Source organism: Ostrea edulis, chromosome 5, assembly GCF_947568905.1.
Source record: "Ostrea edulis chromosome 5, xbOstEdul1.1, whole genome shotgun sequence".
Lineage (NCBI taxonomy): Eukaryota > Metazoa > Mollusca > Bivalvia > Ostreida > Ostreidae > Ostrea > Ostrea edulis.
In genome coordinates, this window is record NC_079168.1 from 22,976,434 (window position 1) to 22,998,039 (window position 21,606).

At 35.1% G+C, this 21,606-nt stretch overlaps 1 protein-coding gene and 1 long non-coding RNA gene across 3 annotated transcripts in view; one reads left to right on the forward strand and one right to left on the reverse strand.

The window, feature by feature from the left end:
• Window positions 1–171: 171 nt before the first annotated feature.
• Window positions 172–21,606, reverse strand: part of LOC125652082 (sushi, von Willebrand factor type A, EGF and pentraxin domain-containing protein 1-like) — a 47,236-nt gene continuing 25,801 nt past the window's right edge. Inside the window, exons 4-26 of one of the 2 annotated variants that reach the window (XM_048881048.2) lie at window positions 17,663–17,792; window positions 13,756–13,880; window positions 13,049–13,243; window positions 12,377–12,562; window positions 12,004–12,255; window positions 8,166–8,372; window positions 7,820–8,032; window positions 7,191–7,700; window positions 6,786–6,956; window positions 6,438–6,596; window positions 6,060–6,258; window positions 5,714–5,916; window positions 5,467–5,625; window positions 5,099–5,329; window positions 4,801–4,974; window positions 4,509–4,697; window positions 4,240–4,404; window positions 3,733–3,849; window positions 3,427–3,612; window positions 3,125–3,280; window positions 2,830–2,880; window positions 2,283–2,388; window positions 172–2,074 (exon numbers count right to left, since the gene is read on the reverse strand). In XM_048881048.2, coding sequence (XP_048737005.2) covers window positions 1,966–2,074; window positions 2,283–2,388; window positions 2,830–2,880; window positions 3,125–3,280; window positions 3,427–3,612; window positions 3,733–3,849; window positions 4,240–4,404; window positions 4,509–4,697; window positions 4,801–4,974; window positions 5,099–5,329; window positions 5,467–5,625; window positions 5,714–5,916; window positions 6,060–6,258; window positions 6,438–6,596; window positions 6,786–6,956; window positions 7,191–7,700; window positions 7,820–8,032; window positions 8,166–8,372; window positions 12,004–12,255; window positions 12,377–12,562; window positions 13,049–13,243; window positions 13,756–13,880; window positions 17,663–17,792 — 4,193 coding nt within the window. In that variant the 3' untranslated portion in view covers window positions 172–1,965. The remainder of the gene's footprint in view (window positions 2,075–2,282; window positions 2,389–2,829; window positions 2,881–3,124; window positions 3,281–3,426; window positions 3,613–3,732; window positions 3,850–4,239; window positions 4,405–4,508; window positions 4,698–4,800; window positions 4,975–5,098; window positions 5,330–5,466; window positions 5,626–5,713; window positions 5,917–6,059; window positions 6,259–6,437; window positions 6,597–6,785; window positions 6,957–7,190; window positions 7,701–7,819; window positions 8,033–8,165; window positions 8,373–12,003; window positions 12,256–12,376; window positions 12,563–13,048; window positions 13,244–13,755; window positions 13,881–17,662; window positions 17,793–21,606) is intronic. The other variant, XM_048881049.2, reaches the window with a different exon arrangement.
• LOC125647784 (uncharacterized) lies at window positions 18,127–20,741 on the forward strand. The gene is made up of 2 exons (XR_008802798.1): window positions 18,127–18,847; window positions 20,091–20,741. It is a non-coding gene; the product is annotated as an uncharacterized LOC125647784 (long non-coding RNA).

Genomic DNA, 21,606 nt, shown 5'->3' on the forward strand with positions numbered 1-21,606 from the left:
TACAGCTATACTACATTAACAAACTTTTTGACAGTTGTACTTAATTGACAAACGTTTGACAGTTGTACTTAATTAACAAACTTTTTGACAGTTGTACTTAATTGACTAACTTTATAGACAGTTGTACACAATTGACAAACTTTTGGACAAGAAACGTTTTGACAGTTGACATATTCTAGAATTAGGTTTATTTCATTCAATTCCTACATCCAACAAAAAGACGTTTTCCATTTCAGTTTACATGTCATTCTATCTGTATGCAACACTTCTAGTAAATACGGAGGGCTCATGAATATTCATTTACTTACATTATGAAGCTATCGCGTATCCATACATTTTGACACGATGTATACGAATGCATAATCAACAGCAACACCAAACATGTACGTTCTAAAATATTAGATTTTCATAACAATTATCATAAATCATTACAAGATAAAGTAATACACAAACTAATCTCAAAAATTGACTAACGACATGAAAATATGTCTATCATGGAGGCGACTAGTTTCCAGGGGCGCGTTTTACAAAACAACTTATGACAAAGTCGCAAGTCTTAAATTGTATTACACAGTTATTACTTTGAGTGAGTGAAGTAAAACTTTTCTCAGGCTTAATTTTCAACATTTTAAAAAAGATATTTTGCATTTGGAGTGAATGATCTTACAATAAACTGGAAAATTCCAGTATGTAAAGTTGGCCTTAAGTCGTAAGGTCTTTGTAAAACGCGCCCCAGATATATAATGGTGTAAACAATGTAGAAAAAAATAATAATTTAAAAAACTAGCACTATAATTAACTGCATTTGTATATGAAACAATTTTACATAGCCGTTTGGACCTTTACAAATTATAACATGTATGCATATACATATATCCATAAAACACACACTAACGGGTTTGTAAGCCTTTACTTTGAACACACCCCCTATACGTATTTGAAGCAGTTTGTTTCAGTAGCTATAGCAGAGAAACAATAATCATAGCAACATGTATTCGCATAATTATAATTATATTACCACCTATACACGTTAAAAGTCGGGCAGGGCTCGCATTTTTTTTTTTTAAATTTTCCCTTCAAAGTATGTTCCTATTCCTCATTTATGTTTGTAATAAATGGTGAAAAGTTACATCCATTATCCACCTTTTTCCAAATGTGGTAAAATTACCCTGCAACATATCTGTCCTTTGTATGTCTAAATCCCACTTCCAGAAATTCTCGGTGAAAATCCGATTGTATATAGATTATTTACAGAGTGTGTATTTTACATACATTTGTTAGAAAATATTGTCAAAGAATTTTTATCTTCTAAAATCAAATCAAGCGGTATACTGGCCTGCGTATTCTAAAAATTTTTTAGTAGTGTATGGTTCCCATTTTGTTCCAAACAATTGAACGTGATATTTTCTACGTCAGCAACTGAATCATCATTATCATTTAAAGTCAATGGTGTGCAGTGACAAGTTGATCAGTTCAAAGGCCCCAAATTTGTTCAAAATTTTAAAATAATTTAAAGCAATATTTTCTACATTAGCAAATGAATCTTAATGTACAATTAAAATTCAATATTCTGCAGTGAAATAAAAGTAGGATGAATAAATTGTGGTGTTAGCCCCCCCCCTTTTTTTTTTTTTTTTTTTTATAAATCCATACTTTTTGTCAAAATAGCGATGCCCATAGTGATAAAAATTATTGTGTATATGAATCACGTTTGGTATGATGACAATAATCAGAGATGATATATTGTTTCTACACAATATCAGACCCCCAGCAACAAGGGGAGAGACGAGACAGGAAGCATCCCCCAGTTTTAGGATTTTCATTCTTGTTTTTTTTGTGTCATTTTGTTTTTACACTGTTGTGAAGTCAACTTCTTCGGTTGATCCTCCCATTTTGAAAACGATGCTACAAATGTACGTGTTGGAATATTATGAATTGTTAAATAAATGCTAATTCAATCCAGTGTTATTTCATCTTTGTGCAAGCTGTGTAGGGAGGAGGCGGGCCGTTAGGACCAACCATACTCCGACTTGCCCAGCTTCCGGTTTGTTCTTTAGTCCGTTTAAACTGAGATCTAAATTAAAGAGAGCAGAATTTATATCAATAAGCCTGCTGGCTTATCTCCTAGTCTCATATATTCAAATTGTTTGTATGAGGATACTTTTATTGTAAATCGACTAAATAGAAACATCGTTTAAACTAAAATATGATTTTAAAAATTATCAATTCAGTTCCTCTGTAAATTGACATGTTGGTATAGAAATGGCTGTTATGTTTAATACCTTTTTACATGTCTGTATATAAAAATGCTGATGATTGAGGTCAATAAAATAACGACGCTCAAGCTTGCGACAACACACGCCATAAGAAGAATTCTGTCTTCTGAAGCTGAAAAGAAAATCAAAAGATAAAATTTATATATGAAGTAATTGAATTTTAATTTTATTGAAAAATGAATACAATTATTTTATTTGTATATATCATTATTATTGTGTATGGAAATCGTAAATATGATGTAAAATTCCTCTGCAATAATCTGTAATAATTTCCATACAATAATGCGTAAGTCATAGTTTCCATATCAATATTTAGGGAAGATTCTTGTTAACAACACAACAAAAGGTTGCAGGGTGTAAACATTTTGATACGTCTGTGGTGATTGTGTTGCCATATAAAGCCATTTTAGTCATTTGGGTGATAATTGGCCGACATGACTTTAGCAGCTAAGGCGCCACTTGAAATTAATATGAGGAAGAGAATATCGATATGGTCTCAACTGAACAACGGGAGCATTACATGGAAACCGGTATGTTGGCGGATCCTACTTACATTTAACATCCCCACTCCCACTGTTCGTCACCGGGCTTTTTGTACTTGGCACTGCAGTAAAATAAATACTTTTCTAAATGGAAATTGCTACAGATTTGTTTATATCGCATATCATTATATGTATTCATTTAGAAATAAAAGCAAAATAAATAAATGAGTAATTATAGATAATTAAATAAAAGCAGAATAAATAAATGAGTAATTATAGACATTTAAATAAAAGCAGAATAAATAAATGAATAATAATAGATAATTAATTAAATGAATAATGATAAGTAAAAAATTCTGTACCAACCTGAGCAAGCGGATGAGTCTTGACTAGCGACAAAATGCGTTGTATAACCACTTGGGCAACTTTTACATGACGTTTGACCAGCGCTGTCTTGGTACGTTCCAATAGAGCACACGTGACAGCTCTCAGAAGACAGATATGTTCCCCTGGGACACTCCACTGAAACGAGAATTATCATACCACCCGTTTTAAGCATATATATTATCTATGATTTTTAAATGATCTTCATTAGCGATAAATAAATTCAGTTTGCCAGTATACATCTCATAACTATACAGGAGTTCTACACACGGTGGAAGCCCTACCACAGAGACTGCCAGATGTTCCCAAATTGTTTTCGCATTGAATAGCGTTAGACGATGAGACAACAGATGACGAAAATGGGATTCCATCAGCAAGGAAAGTGAACAAACTGTATGTGGAGTTCAGCTGCGATTCAGACGCTTCCATCTCCTGCAGGGCAGTTATAAGTTCAGCCAGAGGTTGGCTAACTATAAAAAATATCAACTACATCTATTACCATAGCATTAATAAGGTTTGACTGTGACTCGAGTCGTCGGCGTTATTTGGACTGTCGTTTGCTAGTTAATCCTCCGTGACCGGTAACTTACTATTTTCATAGGATTGGTAAGAAGCCAAATCAATGTCGGTATTGGTGAAGGTTACAGACAGGGTTATGACAATTTCACTCGAAGTTGATCTTCGTTTCCGTCCGATGCCCGAACAACCTAAACAGAGACACATAAAAATGCAAGTAAAGCCAAATACAGTGTATTTAATCATAACAGTGCATCACATTCAATTTGCATTATCACCGTGCGCATTTGCAGTACGAAACTTTTCAGACGTTCAAAAACACGTCACATATTACGGGAGTTATGAGATTGATCACTGTTTGTTATCTTCACATTTCATATTGACCATACAAAGTAACTAATCTTCTGCATAGCACGGCCCTTTACCTGCAGTAAAGTAAAGCTTATGTTTCAATAATGGGGTTTTATTAATTATCATAGGCTTAATACGCTTCAAAACACACAGAATAGAAAATATTTTCGTTGAACGTCAACAGCATATACATGTAACAGAATTTTCAAATTTGAAAATAGCTTGTGTACCTAAAATGTCCACTTGCACATCGCAGATGTTGTTGAGTGCACACCGTAGACCACCTTGCATGTTGTTTTTCAAAGACTGTGATACAGAGGCAGCTTGATTACAGGGCACGGACTGACTATATGACACCTGAGTTGTTAACACCATCCTCTGAGGACCATATCCACCTGCAAAACATCATCAATGATTGGCTGGTCCACACTGTCAATCAGTTACTAGAATGTGTGATGTTTATAACGACCACAGACAACTACAACGACAAACAACTTACGACCGCATGCTGGGGGAATCCCGTTCCATTTATATGCAGAATTCGGTCCACATTTATATTCTTTCAATGGGGGATTTGAGGCGGAGAACATTAGACCAGGCCGACAGGAAAGTGTGCAAGCGATAGTTCCATCTGCCATTGTAGTACAATTAGACGTACTTCCGAATCCCTTCTGTAGTGGTGGACATACTTTAAAAAAAATGACAATGATTAAAACATAAAATAAAATCAAACGTCATTGTTAGATATACGGTTTTCTGTGAGGTTTTATACACTAGGACATTTTCTTTACCCGGGCATGGATCAGAATTGCATGATACAGTTTCTGATGACAGCTGCGGATTGCATGGAATACCGCCAGGGCCTGGAGGTGGATTGTTGCACTCCCGAGTTCGGTTTTTTGTGCCAACATTACAGGAAGCAGAACATGTCGTATATCCTGTCCACTCACTCCACCCACCATTTACTGTTTATGAAATTATCATGAAGGTCATAAATATTCATTACTATCAAAATAAAGTGAATTCAAAAATGTAGTTATGTTTAATTTATTAGTAAGATAATTTGATGATGCATAAACTACATTGTACCTATTTTGGTTTCACATCTTTTCCCAAGATACCCAGTGGGACAAATACAGGTGAAGTTAGACTCATTGCTCTGGCAGGTGCCTGAATTTACGCAAGGTGTTCCAGTACAGAAATTTGGCTTTGTTTGACATGTGTTACCAGTAAAACCATTCATACAATTACACACAAAACTATTCGTCTCGTCTACACATGGATGGCCATTGCATGGATTAGGATCGCATTGATTTGAACCTGTGAAAACCAAATGCAATATAACTTGAATAAGCTTTGTGTGAAACAAATCTTCACATACAGAGTACACCAATGACCAATTTTCATGACGAGATTAGGATCTAAGATAAGTATTTTATATTAATTAAGTTGCTTACCATCACAAGCGCTTGGTACGGCTGTAGAGGCACCTCTTAACACGTTTACTGTGATATTGGTTAGAGACGGTATTGCAGCATGGCAAGTTGTCGCCAACTGTGCTACCTCAGATTCAGTAGATACACCGCTCAATACGTGATACCCAGATAAAACAACACCTGTGAAAATGGGTTCTATACGATAAAGTAAACAAAAGACAAGATACAACGAAAGAAAATTGAACCGAATTACATGTACACTTTTTACCATTCACGTCCTCCTGGTTTTGTTGAACAGTAATGAAGGATTGTGAATCTATCAAGGATATCCCGTTCGTCACAGGAATTGTTGCTGTAAATGGCTTGCTGCCATTCACAAAAATATGAGCCATCTGATTGGTTGAATCAAGTACAAAAGCGACATGGATCCATTTACCAAATATCAATGTCTGGTTTGAAGGGATTTCGTTTCTAAAAATGATATCAAAATATAGAAAGAGATTTCATATATAAAAGGTGAGAATCTCAAATACTTCGTGAAATATTATTGTTTCTTTGGAAAAAATGTGAGAATTATGATTTTGTCAAAATCACAATTTTCAATTAATACATACCCATTAACAATAATGAAAAATTTATTTCTGTAGTTTATTTCAATATCGGAGGATGCGGTTCCCGCTTTATAGAGGGTGAAGTTATTTGTTGCATTTGCCAGTTTTATCCACATTGTAATGGTAAGTGCCGTTTCTCCTGATGTTACCACTGGAGCAAAATTTATGCTGTCTCCCAAGTGTTTGAAGACTACATCAAAATCTTAAAAGATATGTAAATCTAAATTAATTTACACTACATTTACATACGATTTACTTTATACTATAAAGTTAATTAACATTCTGGAACGATGTAATATTTTATCTAAACGCTTGTGTCAACAATTCACAGTAAAATATACCCAGAGATATCTTAAAGAAAGTACATCTACTGATGAATACCTTTACAGTCAGTGATGGAAGTACTTCCAGGGGTTGAAGTTTTTCCAGAAGGACATGGACTGCAAGACGTAGCCATAGTTTGTGACTGGTAGGTGGATCTTGGACAGGGTACGCAAGGTACAAGGCCTGTTGCTGAATATTCACCGGGCCTACACTGATCTATAAACAATACCAAATCCTTACTGGAGAGTTATCAATTAGGATTACCTCATGAATATGACTTTCAAGGAAGTACATGTATTGCTATGCCTTTTGTTTCTTCTGCTGAAGGTGTAAGATTTTGTTTTTGTTGACTGTTGATATAAAGAAGTGCACATAGCTATCTATCATATCATTCCCCACAAATACCTATACACTGGTCATTGCTTGTTGATGCTTCCTTCAGTGTCGAGGTTCCTGTCGGACATTGTGAACACTTTAGAGTATCTACATTGTCTTTGTAGGTGCCTTTCGGACAATCATAGCAGCCAGGATTGTATGGGTCTGTGTTATTCAGATAATTACCAACAGAACATGGAACTGAAACAATATCATTAAAAGTGAGTGATGTATACTTTATAATTATAATGTATTGTTCTGCGTATAAAACAGATATCTCATTTATCATATTTAGTGCTATAAATTGATTTCAAAATATGGACAATCCTTTGCTAAAGTCAATCTAAATGATCATGATATACATGTACGAAAAATGTTTGTCTCACCCCCCCCCCTTCCAATATACAAATACCATAAAGCATAGATTTCGCTTACCACAGGTCAAGGTGTTCCATCTAAGGGCAGTGCCATCAGGACAGGAAGCGTCGCTGAACCCTAACTGAAAACTGTTTACATCGGGGGAAAGGCCACGCACAGTTAGATCCCCATTGCTTCCTAGCTGTTTAACTACATCAAACATTTTAGTTTGCAGATTTTCTAGAAAACGAAACGTGTCTCCGTTGGATGAATTGAAGTTGTACCACGTTGTATCTAATGATATTTCCACGCGTATTTCATGAGTGCTTCTTTTATGTACATGTACCCCCCTTTCCTCGCGTACTGTCCTTTTCTTTCGTCCTGAAATCTGACCACACGTGACAACTGTGTTATTAACGTTACACTCTATATGAGAAGGACACACACCCCCAAATCCACTGACTTCCTCCTTCTGCATATGCTTGATAAAATTATCTTTAATCTCTGTTAGAACCGTAGGGTCGGAACAGTCTCCAGTGTAGTAGAAAAACTCCCCAGGAAGCATCGTTCTTCTGGGATTTCTTCGATCTAGTCAATGAAACAATAAGATATAAAATCAGCTTCTTTTCTGACAAAATATTTCCACAGATTTTGCTTTCTTCCAAGAAACAAATGCAAATGAGATGAGATTTATAATTTATAAATACCTGTGCAGTTTGGTACAAAGTTTGAAGGCATGTATGTTCCTCGAAGGTCAGTACAAGTAAAAGCCCCCGTGAAGGATGCACCGTTTGTTCCAGCTGTTCCATATGGTATGTCGTATTTATCTGAGCACTGCATTTGGCAATGGCGACCATACAACCAGGTGTCACACACAATGGCTCCATTAAGAGGCGCCAGTAATGGGTCGCAAGGATTTTCTATATATAGAATAAAGGAATTGCTATAGTACATTAATACATAACCACGATACATTCATACACATTAGTTCTGTTTAATTTATTCATATCCGCTCGGTCGTGCGAGCGCGTGATATACACAAAAATTACTCACTCTGACAATACGGATCCGATCCTCCCATATCCCAGTAGCCTTTTGGTGGGGACATTGTGTTATTTCGCTCACATGTAATGTTGCTCTGACCGATTAAAGGAAACACACTCTTGCATCCAAGATGGCAAACAGAACCAAAGGTATATCCATCTGGACAGCTGATTGTCATGTATGAATCAGGTATATTCGGCGGTTCACAGATTATTTCTGTAACACGTTAGAATATTTTTTAAAAAGATTTTTGCCACAAAGATCAAATAAATCATGATTTATGTGGGTTCAATCTTGATTTCCTATATGTTTTATGAAGAACTTTAAGAAATGTGAAATGAGAAGTAAAAGTTAAGCATTTTGTCAAACAAATTTCTTTTTATATGGCATATTTTCTCACATGAATCTCAAAAGATCGTTAAAGAAAATACTAGTATATACTTGAAGTGTTATCATTGGATTAAGAACAAGAGGCCCACAGGCTTTCTCACTAATATGAGTACATACGTATTAATTAAAAGTGGGCTATCAAATGTAGAAAAATATTTCCTCTTCTGAATATCTCAGCTAAATTCTAATATTCAGCAGCAGTATAAAACAAGATATGTTCTTAAAACATAAATGGCCCCGAAATTACCTATACTGATGAAAGATTTTACATAATGTGTGTAAAATCAACACCATATGACTAATTTGGAGCCGTCCTAAAGTCAAAACCCTGGGGTTGTGAAATTCACAATTTTGGTACACCCTTTTCTGCTTTTCCTAAATATGCATTTAGTTTTTATACAGTATCATAAAACTTAAAGAAGTCTTCAAATAATAAAGACAACAATCATCTTAATAATTTTGGCTCCATTTTGGTCATTTTTCTTAAGAAACCCGAATCTGCATTGAATATGTTGGATTATCAATTAGAATATTTTAAATAATGATTTTTGCTATCTTTTATGTAAAACTTGAATACCTATTGAAGTCTTAGGCCCCATCCTGTTCCAAGACATTGTGAATAGAATTATGTTTAATCTGTAGATTTTATAAAACAAACTTATAGACAGAAAAAACAGACAGCAACGATATATAATACGTTGAATATACTGGTTTGATAACTAGAGGCCCATGAGCCACATCGTTCACAAGTTCCTCATGTAAAGCATTTTAAAAGCCCCATTATGCCCCCTGACCCCAGGGGCCACGGTGTGAACACATTAAAATCGATAGTATATGAGGATATCTGCATCTTTATTTGACATCTTTTATTCTTGTGGTCATTGAAAAAAGACTTAATCTCACATTTTCCTAACTCCCTCCTCGATCCCATTCTTATTCTAATGTCCGAGCTGGGTGAATTTTGAATCTACACTAAACTGAGTGCGTGAATAGTATTTTGACACATCGTACCTTAGGGGTTCTGAAGAAGATTCTTAAAAGAATTTCCTTTAAAAAATCTTGATCATGGTGTAAACAAAATTGATTCTAAACTGTATGAAAATATTTGAATATCAATTTGACACTAGTAATACCCTTGCTAAGAGGGAAATTTTCATAGATTTTTCCTACCTTTCTATATTCTAAATGTAAAATAAAAAGCTAATGACTTGAACAAATGTGAACTTTAGGTAGGAAAACTTTCACATACGTTTAAATAGGTTTTGTTTTTGTTGGGTCGTTCTTGAGAAGAAAGTTTTTTAAAAACACAATCCAATTTACACTATTCACCCCTTAAAAGGGATATAGCCCTTCATTTGAACAAGTATGCTTTGCAGTAAGAATAATTGAAAATGGTATACATGTAGTGCTTCTTGAATTGAATTGAAAATGTGAAAAGTTTATGGGCAGAGAACGGAAGACAGACGGGCGATGAACAAACTTCGTGCAGAAAAGCTCGCGTGAACCTTCAACCCAGGTGAGCTAACCACGAGCATAACAGTTGTTTAAATTAATTTTTTTTAGCTCACCTGAACCGAAGGTTCAAATGAGCTATTCTCATCACATTTTGTCCGGCGTCCGTCTGTCTGTCCGTCCGTCTGTCTGTCTGTCCGTAAACTTTTCACATTTTCGACTTCTTCTTCAGAACCACTGGGCCAATTTCAACCTAACTTGGCCAAAAGCATCCTTGGGTAAAGGGCTTTCAAGTTTGTTCAAATGAAGGGCCATGACCCTTTCAAAGGGGAGATAATCACAAAAATGCAAAAATAGGGTGGGGTCATTTAAAAATCTTCTTCTCAAGAACCACTGGGCCAGAAGAGCTGAAATTTACCTGAAAGCTTCCTGACATATTGCAAATTCAAGTTTGTTCAAATCATGGCCCCCGGTGGTAGGATGGGGCCACAAGGGGGGGGGGATCAAAGTTTTACATACAAATATATAGGGAAAAACTTTAAAAATCTTCTTCTCAAGAACCACTAAGCCAGAAAAGCTGAGATTTACATGAAAGCTTCCTGGCATAATGCAGATTCAAGTTTGTTCAAATCATGGGCCCCGGGGGTTGGATGGGGCCACAATAGGGGATCAAAGTTTTACATACAAATATATACTTATTAGGAAAAATCTTTAAAAATCTTCTTCTCAAGAACCACTGAGCCAGAAAAGCTGATTTTTACATGAAAACTTTCTGACATAGTGTAGATTCAAGTTTGTTCAAATCATGGCCCCCGGTGGTAGGATGGGGCCCCAAGGGGGGAATCAAAGTTTTACACACAAATATATAGGGAAAAACTTTAAAAATCTTTAAAAATCTTCTTCTCAAGAACCACTGAGCCAGAAAATCTGAGATTTATATGAAAGCTTCCTGACATAATGCAGATTCAAGTTTGTTCAAATCATGGGCTCCGGGGGTTGGATGGGGCCACAATAGGGGATCAAAGTTTTACATACAAATATATAGGAAAAATCTTCTTCTCAAGAACCACTGAGCCAGAAAAGCTGATTTTTACATGAAAACTTTTTGACATAGTGCAGATTCAAGTTTGTTCAAATCATGGCCCCTGTGGGTAGGATGAGGACACAAGGGGGATCAAAGTTTTACATACAAATATATAGTTGAAATCTTTTTCTCAATAACCACTGAGTCAGAAAAGCTGATATTTACAAGAAAACTTTCTGACATAGTGAAGATTCAAGTTTGTTCAAATCATGCCCCCCCCCCCCCCCCGGGGGGGGGGGTAGGATGGGGCCACAAGTGGGAGGGGGGGTCAAAGTTTTACATACAAATATAGGAAAAAGCTTTAAAAATCTTCTTCTCAAGAACCATTGGGCCAAAGAAGTTGACATTTACATGAAAGCTTTCTGACATAGTGTAGATTCAAGTTTGCAAAGGGTAGTTTGGGCCATAATAGGGACTAAGGTTTTACATGCAAATATATATGGAAAGTCTTCAGATATGGGCCAAAGTGACTCAGGTGAGCGATGTGGCCCATGGGCCTCTTGTTTTAGATTTCTATTTCTTTGTGATATAGATCCTGATTTTGCTGTAATAGCCATTTCTTCATGTTTACTGGTAGGTTTTTTTGTCGAGACTATTAAACCAAAACTGGTCATTCGAGTTTTGAATTTCTTTCATTATAATAATCTGTGTTGTTATAAGTCAAATGGTTGAACTGTTCAAGTTAGCAATTGAAAATACACATGAAAAGAAACGAAAATTAGCCATTTGTAAACATGAAGAGAATTTTTCATTTTAGCTATACACAATATAGAAAGCTCGTGTGGAAACGGATAGACTGACTTACTATTTTGATGATTATGGAATAAAACTGTATTTCTATCATTTATTACTCATGTATTACATTTATTGTGTTTTGATTTTGATTAGAATTATGTTATAACAGTCTTTGCATAATTTTACCTTCCACTGTTACAAAGAATACGCATTCTGGTGACGCATTTCCGTCCAAATCAAATGCAACATATCGAATTTCTGTATTTCCCACCGGAAACTTGGATCCACTGGACGGTCCGCTGGTCTGATTGACATAGAATGTTCCTGAGTTGTCCTCACCAGATGGCGTTGTCCACGTAACAGGGTTAGATTGGTTATTTCTATTGGCATAAGTGACTATATTGACGGGACAATGTTTCAGAGATGGAGGTTGTACATCTATAAAGAAATAATAATGTAAATAACTCGCAATCACTACAAAGAGCATTGCATTTTACCGTGAATTATCATACAACATATATATTTCAGCCTCCAAATAAATGGACAGTTTCTAAATTACCTCTGCAGTCTGATATCTTATTGGACCAGGTTTTGTCTTCATTACAAACAGTACCATCCCCTGTCACGTGACCATACCCACTATCACATTGAGTTACACATAAACTGTTGTATTTATTTTCATCAGTGCAGGAAATGGAGCCGTGCTCTGCTTGAAGATTTGTGTCATTATCTGGACATTTAATGACTGTAACAGAAAAGGGTAAGCATTAAATTAGTTTGCCCAACTATCTATTTTGTATTGCTTGTAGGAGTTATGAGATTGATCACTGTTCGTTATCTTCACCTTGCATTAACCTGCAATGCCATTGAAACTTTAGATTTTGTCACAAAGGATTTAAAACAGTTAAGGACACAGAATACCCCAAAACAATATTATAGAATCTTTTAGAACTATTTGTATATGTTTTCACAATGCTAAAACCTCATATTTACCACATGTTCCTATGAAACCATCTTTATTTTTGCTTTATTCACAAATCTTTACTTGAAAATTCAATGGAAAACATTACCCAAAAATTGAAATATTTGTAAAACATCATTTTATTGGTGCATTTCATATATTGATAATGACCGATTTCCATTGTTGTTTGATCAGTTAATAGAACAATCCGGTTTGATTTGTTTTTATGACGACGACGATGATGATGGTGAGGATAATGATGACCATTACCTTGGCATGTGTTGGGGGCGGAGTCTGTTTGACCATTAGCGTTGCAAGTTATAGTTTGGCTCCCATTCATTGCCATAGGTGTCATTTCATAACCCAGGTCACACTGTACGTTGCATGAGGATCCGTAAATGAATTCCCCACTATGACAATTCACTGTTCCGTGTAATGGCCAGGGGATAGGGTCGCATGATATAACTGAAAGATATTCAAATGAAACTCATTGTATACACACAAAATGAAGCCCATTGGATGCACACACAAAATGAAGCCCATTGTATGCACACACAAAATGAAGCCCATTGTATGCACACACAAAATGAAGCCCATTGTATGCACACACAAAATGAAGCCCATTGTATGCACACACAAAATGAAGCCCATTGTATGCACACACAAAATGAAGCCCATTGTATGCACACACATAAAAGGAAGCTCATTGTATTCTAAGATTTGTTTTCATTTAGTTGCAGGGGAGCATGTGGTACAAATGTTGTCTTCAAAAATTTCCCATTTGAATGATAAACCCGAATTCAAGGTATTACTAAGCAATTTACATTACTGTACCTTATAGTAATGCTTCCTAACAGCATTATATTTTTGTCTTTTACTTCAATAACATGAAGATTTTAATAAAAACATCAGCATTTTCATAATTATAATGATAATAATAAAACAAAAAATGTAATAAATGGAGATGTCACGTTTACCTTCTACTGTGAAAGAGAACGTGCAAGTTGCCTTCTGGCCTGCGTTATCAGAAGCTTCATACGTTATTGAATGATATCCTCTACTAAATCCCGAGCCAGGATTCTCACCGAAGACCAGGGTGACACTATAATGAAGAAATTAATTGTTCCCGGTGAAATAAAAAACAACCAATGAATCGAAACAAGAAAAAAAAAAAAACAAAAAAAAAAACACTTGGCATCTTCTCGTCATAGATATAATGTGATTGTGAATGGTTGATCGAGCTAGAAGGCACCAACCATGTATTACCTGGCTCTGAATCACGTGAGTGGTTGATTAATACCGCTGTAGGTACATTCCCGATTATATCTTGTCTTCATTACGTGAATAGTTTATAGAGTTAGTTCTGAATCACGTGAATGGTTTATAGAGTTAGTTCTGAATCACGTGAATGGTTTATAGAGTTAGTTCTGAATCACGTGAATGGTTTTAATTATAGAGTTAGTTCTGAATCTCGTGAATGGTTTATAGAGTTAGTTCTGAATCATGTGAATGGTTTATAGAGTTAGTTCTGAATCACGTGAATGGTTTATAGAGTTAGTTCTGAATCACGTGAATGGTTTATAAGTAGAGATGTAGGTACATCTCCGATATTCCATGTCATTGCTTTAAAGAGGTACATACCCGATATTATCTTGGTCTTCATCACTTTAATGCTTTATAGAGCTACATGTATAGGTACACTGTACATAATCGATAATTCCTTGCTCTGAATCACGTGAATGGTTTATATAAAGAGCTATATAGGTATATACCCGATATTATCTTGGGCTTCATCGCTTGAATGCTTTACATGTACATACCTGATAATTCCTTGCTCTGGATTACGTGAATGCTTTATGGATATACGAGTATACGAGATATTACCTTAATTGTTCTGGATCATGTAAATGGTTTTTATATAGTCCTACATGTATATAGGTACATGTAAATGTACATAGCTGGTATTCCGTTGCTCTAGATTACGTGAACGAATTTCATATAGCGCTATTTAGGGATATATCCGATATTTTATTGCTCTAGGTCACGTGTATGATTCATATATAGAGCTATAGGTATATACCCGATATTTCATTGCTCTAGGTCACGTGAATGATTTTCATACACATGTAGATATATAGGTATGCGTATTACCACTGTATATTCGATGGTCGTTTTTACGATCTGGTTTGCCAATAAAACCTATCATTGGGTCAAATGCTGTCTGATGTGTTTCATACCGATTGTTAGACCGTTCTTAGCACACTGATTTTGACCACGGATAACTCCGTTTACCTGATGAGGATATAGGGCTCAAGTCGGGTGTGACCTGTCGGCAGGGGATGCTTACTCCTCCTAGGCACCTGATCCCACCTCTGGTATGTCCAGGGGTGTCCAGGGGTCCGCGTTTGCCCAACTATCTATTTTGTATTGCTTATAGGAGTTATGAGAGTTGATCACTGTTCGTTATCTTCACCTTTCATATAGGTATGTTTATATACCCGATATTTCGTTGTTCTGAAGGACGTGAGTGTTTTTTACTTATTGATATAGGTATATACCCGATATTCCCATGTTCAGAAAGACGTCAGTGGTTTTACATAGTGATATAGGTATATACCCGATAATTCCTTGTTCAGAATGACGTGAGTGTTTTTAGCTCTTCTGAGCCAAAGGCTCAAAGAGCTAATGCTATGGCCATTTGTGCGGTGTGCGTAAACTTTTTAGAAAAAGGGCTATAACTCAAGAACCCCTTGGCCAATTTTTTTCAAATTTGTTACAGGGTATCATTGGCCCAAGGGCTTTCATACATACTAAATAAAGGGATGTGACCCTTTAACAAGGGGAGATAATCAGGAAAATACAAAAAAAAGTAGTGGTTGCTAAAAAATCTTCTTCTCAAGAACCACAGGGCAGATTATCACCAAACTTACACATAAGGATGAGGATATGTTGTAGATTAAAAATTGTTCAAGGCATTACCCTGGGGCAAAGGGCATGGTCTCAAGGTCACTTCAAAGTTGACCTAAATTTAATTTTTTTTTAAATTCCTTAAATCTTAGATATTTTAGTCATTATAAGGACTAGGATCATCAAATTTTGACAGTTGATGCATCTTAGGACCTTGTGTTAAGTTGTTTCAAAAGTAGGTCACGGTGACCTACTTTTTGAATTTTGCAGGTATTTATTTTAAAATTAATTTTGATGCATATCTTGGACACTTTGAAGCCCATGATCATCAAAACTTGTCAGTTGGTGGATCATGGGACCTTGAAATGCGTCAACTGAAAAATAGGTCACCGTGACCTACTTTCTGAATTTTATGGCATATCATTTATAGATATATTTTAAGTTGTTATTTCAAATACCGAGAGGTTTAGAATCATCAAATCTTGTAAGTTGATGCATCTTGAGGCCTTGAAACATATTTATTAAAAAGTAGGTCACAGTGACCTACTTTTTGAATTTTGCAGCTATTCAAATTTCACATTTTCAATTTTAGATGCATATTTTGGGCACTGTAAAACCTAGGATCATCAAACTTTGTCAATTGATGCGTCTTCAGTCTTCGGTTTGTGTCGACCAAAAAGTAGGTCACCGTGACCTACTTTTGGTATTTGACAGCTAAATTACTATATTTCAGACACTATTTGACCTACAATCATCAAACTTTGTCAGTTGATGCATCTTGAGTCTTCGGAGTGTATCGACCAAAAAGTAGGTCACTGTGACCTACTTTTGGCATTTGACAGTTATATTTATATATTTCAGTCACTAATTGACCTACAATCATCAAACTTTGACAGTTGATGCATCTTGAGTCAATGGAGTGTGTCGACCAAAAAGTAGGTCACCTTGACCTACTTTTGGAATTTGACGGCTATATTTATATATTTCAAATACTATTTGACCTACAGTCATCAAACTTTGTCAGTTGATGGGTCTTGCATGTTCGAAGGGTTTCGACCAAAAAGTAGGTCAACTTGACCTACTTTTGGAATTGGACACCTATATTTATATATTTCAGATACTATTTGACCTACAGTCATCAAACTTTGTCAGTTGATGCGTCTTGCATGTTCAAAGGGTGTTGACCAAAAAGTAGGTCACCTTGACCTACTTTTGGAATTGGACGGCTATATTTATATATTTCAGATACTATTTGACCTACAGTCATCAAACTTTGTCAGTTGATGGGTCTTGCATGTTCGGAGTTCGCTGACCAGAAAGTAGGTCACCATGACCTACGATTGGAATTTGACAGCTATATTTCAATATTCAGATACTAATTGGCTTAAAATCATCAAACTTTGTCAGTTGATATTTCTTGGGTTCTCAAAATGTGTAAACCAAAAAGTAGGTCACATTGACCTACTTTTTTTGAATTCTTAGGATTTAACTAAAGATTTAGAATACTAAGAGGCTAAGAATAGAAATGGTGAGGTTGTACAATTTATCAGAAGAGCGATTCTAGGCCCTTGGGCCTCTTGTTTAAATAGTGATATAGGTATATACCCGATAATGCCTTGTTCTGAATGACTTGATTGTTTTTTAAATAGTGATATAAGTATATACCCGATAATTCCTTGTTCTGAATGACGTGAGTGTTTTTTAAATAGTGATATAGGTATATACCCGATAATGCCTTGTTCTGAATGACTTGATTGTTTTTTAAATAGTGATATAAGTATATACCCGATAATTCCTTGTTCTGAATGACGTCAGTGGTTTTATATAGTGATATAGGTATATACCCGATAATCCCTTGTTCTGAATGACGTGATTGTTTTTACATAATGATATAGGTATATAACCGATATTTCCATGTTCAGAATGACGTGAGTGGTTTTTTTTTTTTTTTTTACATAATGATATATAAGTACATACCCGATAGCTCCTTGTTCTGGGTCACTTGCAGTGGGTTTTGTCCAAGTGTGTGTAGTTGATGTCTTTGATTTATCTGCATAAATTACCGCTCCACTGGGCGGGCAACCACTGATTGTCGGAGGACTGTTAGCTATATTGTGATGTAAAATCACATTTTAATGACTAGAATATATACTCAACAAGGATATAACTGTTAGTTTAATGCATAACTTTTACTTTAAACCACATGTGATAAGTTTCTTTACAATCATTTATGGTAGCGGAGTCTCATGTTCGAGTACATTGAACATTTTCTTCAAACATGAGGAAACAACACTATTAAGTCGGCAATCCAATCGCATAACCGAGTAAAGAATATAAATAAATATGCCACTGCATATTTATGTCTTTGAATATTATAGTTGGATGATATAAAGCAAAAAATAATATGCATAAAACTCTAAATATTTGGCATTTACTGTACAACTTAAAGAACATGACCCACGAACCATGAAAAATGGCCTAGCCTGGGATATTGATAATTTCCGTATATAATAATCTTCTGGATATAGGCTTTCTAGAAATGTTTTTCTTTTTTTCATATATTCTATACTTTTTTGTTAATATGACGTTGAATATTGTGGTATTTAATGTTAAAAAATTAACATTTCGGGATACACGTCACAACAATAAACCTGCAATGACCATGTACAATGTACATGAACCTATAAATCTCTGAATATATCAAGTTATATGCACTCAAATAGCTAGAATGGCTAATTCAATGATCATAATAAGCATTTTTGACCAAATATGGGAAATAGAAATAAGAAATATTTTGGAAATGATGTTCAAAGCCGTGATTGTTCAACTTTACTTTTAAATTATTTTTACTTGAATTTTGAAATACTGAAATAAGAATAAATATAGTATGTAGTCTATTTACATGGTGAAAGAAGTGAATCATTGGAACAATTCTGTTTCATATCATATTCCATGGTTTTTGGATTTTGTTTTGTTTTTTTGGTTGTTTTTTGTTTTGTTTTTTTGTATTAAAACGACCGAGTATCGATATCAATGGTAACGAAATAAGTTGACACCGCGTCTCGTCAAAACATGTTCAATTCGAATTTACTCGGAATTACACGGTCAACGAGCATTTGCTGTGAAACCTGATTAAAGGAAAATTACTGTAGACACCTAATAGTAAGTATCAAATGATCTTTTTTGTTACATGTACATGTAGATTTCATAGCGTGAATAATAACAACACAACACCGATATAGGGGATCAGAGTCAGTATATTATTGACTCTGAAAATACGATTTGAGAAATGATACTGTATAAATTTTACTGTATTTATCTTGATCAATAATTGCATATTCCTATACGTATTAATCATGTAAAGATACTGAGGTCTTTTAACCAACAATTTTAAATGCTTGTGCCAGGGCCGTAAATTACATGGAGGCGGAGGAGGCAGCTGCCTCCTCCAACTTTTGAGCCAAAAAAAATTAAAATTTAAAGTTCATATAGAATTTATGTTGTTTCCAATAACTAAGAACATGATACCTCCCTTAAAAAGCATTCCAAATCTTTCTTTTAGAATGAGGTAGTCAAGTAACATCTTAGAAGGCCCTAGAATCAAGGATTTTGCACGAAACGTGTTCAGTGTGCACAAAATGTGCTCAACGTCTGGGGGCCTGGGGCCCCAGACCCCCTCCTAATTTCCTGCCTCCTCCAAATTGAAGGTTAATTTACGGCCCTGCAGTGTGCAATACATTATTGACTGACAGAACGTAATTCATGAGCTGTGATCTAAAAATCTTCCAGACATTAATATAGATTTGAATAGAATTACATCTAGATACATATTTGAAATGGAATATATCCTAAGGCACTGTAGTTTTAAATTGTTTGGATTATATTGCATTTACATGTAATTTATACATGCTTGTAAATGCCACAGAATGAGAAATAATCTAAATTGGCCTATTTTCATAATGTTCCCAAAATAGAAGTATCATGTAGATCTATACAGGAAATAACATTTACAAATCATGTTTGTTGTTTGTTATTTGCCAGTTAAAAGTATCATAATGATAATACTAGTAGTTCATGATAAGTAATTATTATGCTAAAATCAAATACCCTTTTTATTGTCAACAAATACATCACTGGTAGAAAGGTTATAAAGCTTTTATCTAGCACAAGTTTCCATATTCTACAGGTTTACATATGTCAGCAAGTCCTCAAAAGCAGCTTTAGGGGTTCCCAGGAGATTCTGATGCTCACTGTTAGACTTTCACTGTTGTCAAAATCCAACCTTATTTTCTCTTTTCTCAAAATTTCAGCTCTCAAAAACTTGTTTGATTAATTATGTCACTCCTGTTTTGTTGAACATGGTGTTGTCAGCAATAGGTTCAAGTTCTTCTATGTCTTGTTGTAGGTGATTTGTACAGAAGCGAATGATGGCCTCTTTTGAAATTAAGATTTCATGCCTTACTCCTACTGGGACTACAACTAACTTTGGACCTGGTCACTCGCAGATACAGCATGAAGTGTGCCCTCTTGATGTACATGGGGATGGGAGTGATACAGAAGGGGGACTAATTGGAAGAACTGCTACTGCTGGTGGTGGTGCTGGACTGTCTTGAATCTGTTGCCTAACCGACTTGATATTCTTCTGTTTAATATGGGAGCAACACACACACTCTGGCATATATTGCACAGAAAATCATGATCAGATGGTGCCCTCCCTATCAGAGTGGTGATCACTGTCCTATATTTCTTTGAAATCCTGGATCTGTGTTTTGGTTTTACTCTCCATGGACAGTTGAAACAGAGAAAGAATTAGGGACCACTCCTTGGCATATCTGAAATATTTATGTCATATACATGTAATTAAAATATACAATTTGGGTTGGATGAAAATCTTATCTTCATGTTAAAACCCATTAGCCTAGGTTATTTTTCCTAAAATCTAATTATAAATCAATTAACTTGTTAATTAATGCTTGGTGAATCAATTAATAAATTGTATTCAAAAACTTGAAATTATTTTTTTTCCACTAATAAACTGAAAATGTGTATCTTCAAATGTTTTGTTGATTAATGTCAGTGTGAAATATAGAGGGGGTATGGGGTTTACAACAATGTATATTACATGGTTAATTTATTTCTATTATGTAGTCCATGTAAATTTCTGTGGAAACGAGGAAGTTATTTATATTCGGTCTTTCCTATCCCGGGGTAGGAAAGACCGAATATAAATAACCCCCTCGTTTCCACGGAAATTAAGTCCATGAGAGCCTGAAATCTCCCAACCTGGGTCTGTTTAATGGACCCTTCCAAAGTCCTTTTTTAAGGAAAAAGTAAACCATTTTCCTAATCCAAAAAGAAAACTGGTGCAAAAACCATGCACATCTCCATACATGAAATAATATAAATAATAGAAAAATTATCAGTAGTATTGTAATACATTTTCGGGGGGGGGGGGGGGGGTGGGGTTTGGGGGTTTGCCGTTTCACCTTTATAGATTGGGTTTTTTTCCTAACATTTAAAACATATCTTTTCAATATCAATTTTGTCTATAGCACAAAATCAAAAATTCTAAAATCAATGAAAGCGTTTGATTTTCGTGTGTATATATAAAACAAAACGAAAGAAGAAAAAAAATAGGATCCTCCACTAGTAAACTATGTTTTCCATTTAGAGTTATTGCCCTTCAAATGAAAAAAGTAAATATAATTAAATGAATACTTTACATTTCAACACAAGTTATGTCAAATATTATTTAACAAGATATATTTTGATATGTATTTAAATTGACCTACTTCATTAAAAACAAACTTTCTTTGTGTTTTTGTAGGTTTCTTTCCACGTATATACAAGGGACTTATGAATTTACGAACTTAAATAGTTGAAGTTGAAAACAAAACAATAATTGTTTCCTCTCCGTTCGA